The sequence below is a fragment of the Octopus bimaculoides genome, chromosome 18, assembly GCF_001194135.2.
Source record: "Octopus bimaculoides isolate UCB-OBI-ISO-001 chromosome 18, ASM119413v2, whole genome shotgun sequence".
Lineage (NCBI taxonomy): Eukaryota > Metazoa > Mollusca > Cephalopoda > Octopoda > Octopodidae > Octopus > Octopus bimaculoides.
Window position 1 is genome coordinate 10,757,049 of NC_068998.1, and position 4,510 is coordinate 10,761,558.

The 4,510-nt window shown below is 38.9% G+C and overlaps 1 protein-coding gene across 1 annotated transcript in view; it reads left to right on the forward strand.

The window, feature by feature from the left end:
* The first annotated feature begins 869 nt into the window (after positions 1 to 869).
* Positions 870 to 4,510, forward strand: part of LOC128249920 (uncharacterized) — a 14,154-nt gene continuing 10,513 nt past the window's right edge. The window contains exons 1-2 of the mRNA XM_052974533.1: positions 870 to 987; positions 3,197 to 3,277. Of these exons, the coding sequence (XP_052830493.1) occupies positions 933 to 987; positions 3,197 to 3,277 (136 nt within the window). The 5' untranslated portion in view covers positions 870 to 932. The remainder of the gene's footprint in view (positions 988 to 3,196; positions 3,278 to 4,510) is intronic.

Genomic DNA, 4,510 nt, shown 5'->3' on the forward strand with positions numbered 1-4,510 from the left:
ACCACCAAATTATTTTCACGACCTTCGTAACTAGAGGGAAGAAAGGATGAAGTTATCCTCGGATAGGAAACATTGGTCAAAATGGTTGCAATAGAGCAAGCTCTGTAGAAGGTACAGAAGGGTCAGGTAACGGTAGCAAGCCGAGTAGTGTCGCTAGTCGAACCACCAATTATAGTTCCGAAGGCTGCTGGAAAACTGCTTTACCCTCAGTTTCAGAAGCGAATAACGACAGAGCTTCTACCCGAGCAGTACTGTCTCATCATCTTATGAGGACCAGATAGGGATGGGAAATGAGCAAAAGGGGCAAATTGCCACTGAGAGCATCAAAGGTAAAACGAGAAGACTTCAAAGAAGAAAAATTTACCTAATCATAGGTCTGCCCAATTAGAGTCCGCCTAGGGCTAAACCACCAACACCACCACCACTATTATCACCACCACCATCACAACAACTGTTACTACATGTTTCATCGATTAATTCACTAAGGAGATAACACATTCGATTATATTCGTATTAAACCTGTTAGATTTTCCTTGTATTTGATAACAGTGAAGTGGCTGGAGTTTTATGACAGAAGATGGGTAAATACTTAAAATACGTTAACAGGTAGAAGCTTATAGCATATTGATTTTAATCTGATCACAGCTAATTCACAAATAAGTAATGAACCAAATTTAAGGAAATATTCTTAAACATTGACAACTTAATCCTGTTTAAGCTTCATATTTGTGTCTAAGCAATTGTCTTCGTTATCGCATTCATTCACAGGTGTTGTGGACTTCATAAATCTTCGTTAAATAAAATTGAATATATTTTTTAGATATTTTAAAGAATTTCATAAAGCTTACATAATCCCTTTGTCAAGAATATTTTTCTATATAAAGAGAAGTCTGTTAGTCTGTGGTACATTCTTCTTTCAGTGAACTCTCACCATGAAGATTGTATTGCTCCTAGTTAGCTGCCTGTGTGCCGTTGTCTTCTGTCAGAGTAAGTAGAATTTTGACTTGGTAGAATTTGGAACCTCGGTTTCCGAAATTAATTCGTTCCTGAAGGTCGTTCGTCACCCGAAATGTTCGTCCACCGAAACTATTTTTCCCTTAAGAAATTCAAGAGAAGGCATGGCGAATTCGAGCGGGTATGTCCACTGAGCCAAAGTTAGACAACAACCAACATTCTCTTTCTGATACTTCCAGCTTTGTCGCCAACATTTGTTCCTGGCTTGCGTGTTTGTTATTCGAGACACCGTTCGTCACCCCGAGACTTTATATTTGAAAAATTGTTCGTAAATCGATTTATTTGTGATGAGAGGCATTCGTAAACCGAGCTTCCGCTGTATTTCTTTCATGTGTGACTAACACGCGATTTGTAATGCAAGAAGTGACAAACTATGTTCACATTTAGTCGATACAACATGACTTCTACTCTCCTCTCAAGCCAGTTTTTTTTTATCTTTCACTTCTGTCTTTTACTTGTTTCGGTCATTGGACTGCGGCCATGCTGAGGCATCATCTTGAAGGGTTTAGTCGAACAAATCGTTCCCAGTACATTTTTTAAAAGTTTTGTATTTACGTTTTTTCGTCTTTTTAGCAGAGCCAACCGCTCCGTTACGGAGACGTCAACAAACAACGACACAAAGACAGACAGGCAGACACACACACACACTCACACCTACACATACACACACATATATATACTATATACAACGAGCTTCCAGACAGTTTCCGTCTATCAAAATCACTCACAAAGCATGGGTCAGCCCGGGCCTATAGTAGAAAACAGACGCCCAAATTTTGCACAGTGGGACTGAATCCAAACTATGTGCTTGCAAAACATGCTTCTTAACCATAGCCATGCACCTGCCAGCACAAGACTAGAAATTGCCAAACTCAAAGAAAATTCTAGAATAAGAGACTGGTAGATTCCAATGGCAGTAAAGTGTTCTTTTATCCTTTACTTGTTTCTGTCATCAGACCGTGGCCATGCTGGGGTACCGCTTTGAAGAATTTTAGTCAAACGGATCGACCCCAGTGCTTAGTTTTTAAAAGCCTGGTACTTATTCTATCGGTGTATTTTGCCGAAGCGCTAAGTTACGGTTTGTCAAGCGGTGGGATGGGGGACAAACACACATACACACACATATACGACGGGCTTCTCTCAGTTTCCGCCTACCAGATATGATCACAGGGCCTTGGTCGGCCCGAGGCTACAGTAGAAGACACTTGCTCAATGTGCGACGCAGTGGGACTGAACCCGGAACTAAGTAGTTGAGAAGCAAACTCCTTACTGGGACATCAGGCCTGACGAGTAGGCAAGTGAATATCGATATCGTGTCCTGCTACCAATGCCACGGCATGTTTCTCCTAAGAGTAATTTCTACAAATTTTGTAAGACAGGAAGATGCAAGATCTTAGTATATATAAGAAGTTAAAATAATTTCTCAATAATAGATTATAATATTAGGCAAGTCATTCACCTCTGATGCAGACAGTCTGAACTTCAATTAGACCATCTAGATATCGTGCGATTTTATAACAAAGTCGATACCAATTTTATTATTAACAATGACTCATGTACTAAGTGAGTATATAGGTACTTGTTTAGTACATTAGATGCGGTTAGGTTTATGGTATATCTGATGAGGATTTTATAAACTTGCTGTGAAGATTCTCCCATGAGAGAAACCTATAATAATTCAGAGTTTTTTATCAAGAGAAATGAGAGAACCTTTTTCATTCAAAAGGGTGAAAACTAGAATAAGCTCGGGAATATTTCAGTTATACCGCAAGCGGCTTGCTACTTTTGTGAAGAGAGTGTCCTGACAGCCAAGAGGGTTTAAAACAAGACCTGTTGAAAGGTAGATGACTTTCCTGTGAGCCAACGGCCATCCAGTTGGGAAAGGCAATGACAAACTACCCCAGTATCTCTGTCAAGGAAACAGCATGATAAAAACAGAACGAAGTAACGCTATAGCTTCACCCGATGGGAGAGCTCGCGCTTATCGGGAAAGCTTTCGTTGTAATGTTGTTAATTTGGGGCCCTAGCCTGTGTATAGACTATGGATGATTAAATTACAACAGTGGTTATAATCCATTGTTTGTATCATAGTGCATTGTTGTGTCATTCAAAACATTTTATTCTTTACGTAATTCTTTGTTTGTATGTTGTTTTTTAATTTTTTAAAATCTTTTTATACTAGACACTACGCCCGATGGATTGAACCGTTACCGAAGGGATATTAAGTATGATAAATACTTAATGAACGTTGAAATACCTGGAAGTAAGTATTCCTGCCTTTCTTCCTGCTGCCCTCCCTTCTTTCCTTCTTTCTTTCCTTTCTCGGTGGGGGCTTTTCTTTCTATATGGAGTCGTAGAAGCATTGTCGTATAATATACGGCTGGTCTTAGCGTCGGGTGGGGAAACAGCATTTTATAAACCTGGTTGAACCTCTTCTTCTCTATGTCTAATCACAGCCGATTTCTCCCAGAGGGAGAGAGAAACGCGAGTGGGACAAAGTGAGGTAAAGAGAAAGAATAAGATAGGAATAAAGCGGAGCCTGACTAGAATCAAGATTAAAACCGGTTCTCGTATGTCAAATCAGTGCATCTCAGGGATTCTTTTATCTCTACCAAATTAAAAGAAGCTTATAAATTCATATACTAAAAGAACATGGCCCATTTCTGCTTCACTTTTTCTATATACACCAAACCAAAGAGAAGTTTTTGTTTTTTATAATTCTCTTTTTATTTTCTAATTTACTCACCTGTTCGTCTGAACTGATTCTTATAACATGAATGCTATTGAAAGTTTCTTTTTACAGCCGAAACGGTGCAAGGTTTCGACCAACTATTGGTCATTTCAAGAACTGTATGCATTCATTTCGATAATTTCTATCCATGTTCTTAATCAAGGGATCTTAATTATACAGTATATTTCTTGTTGATAAGTTTCCCTACGCATTTGTGCGCAGAAGCTTTTACAAACACTTTGTAATCTTTCTTTTTTTTCTTTCTTTTTTTTTTATCTTTTACTTGTTTCAGTCAATAAAACTGCAGTACCACCTGGAAGATATTTTTAGTTGAACAAATCGATCCCAGCCCTGTTTTTTTTATTTTATTTTATTTTTTTAAGCCTAGTACTTATTCTATCTGTCTCTGTTGACTAACTTTTAAGTTACAGAGACATAAACACCGGTTGTCAAGTGGTGCAATGGGGAAAACACGCGCGCGCACGCGACAGACTTCTTTCAGTTTCTGTCTACCAAATCCACTTACAAGGCTTTGGTCGGCCCGAGGCTATAGTAGAAGACACCTGCCCAAGGTGCGACGAAGTGGGGATGAACCTGAAACCGTGTGGTTGGGAAGCAAACTTCATACCGCACAGCCACGCTTGCTCCTATTGTTAATAAAATTATTCTAATGTATAGTGACCCCTTTGTCAATTTTACTTTAGCCTATATTACAAATACCATTTTAAAGAATAATCGTCTATTCGGTCCGCAAGATCTAGTTTG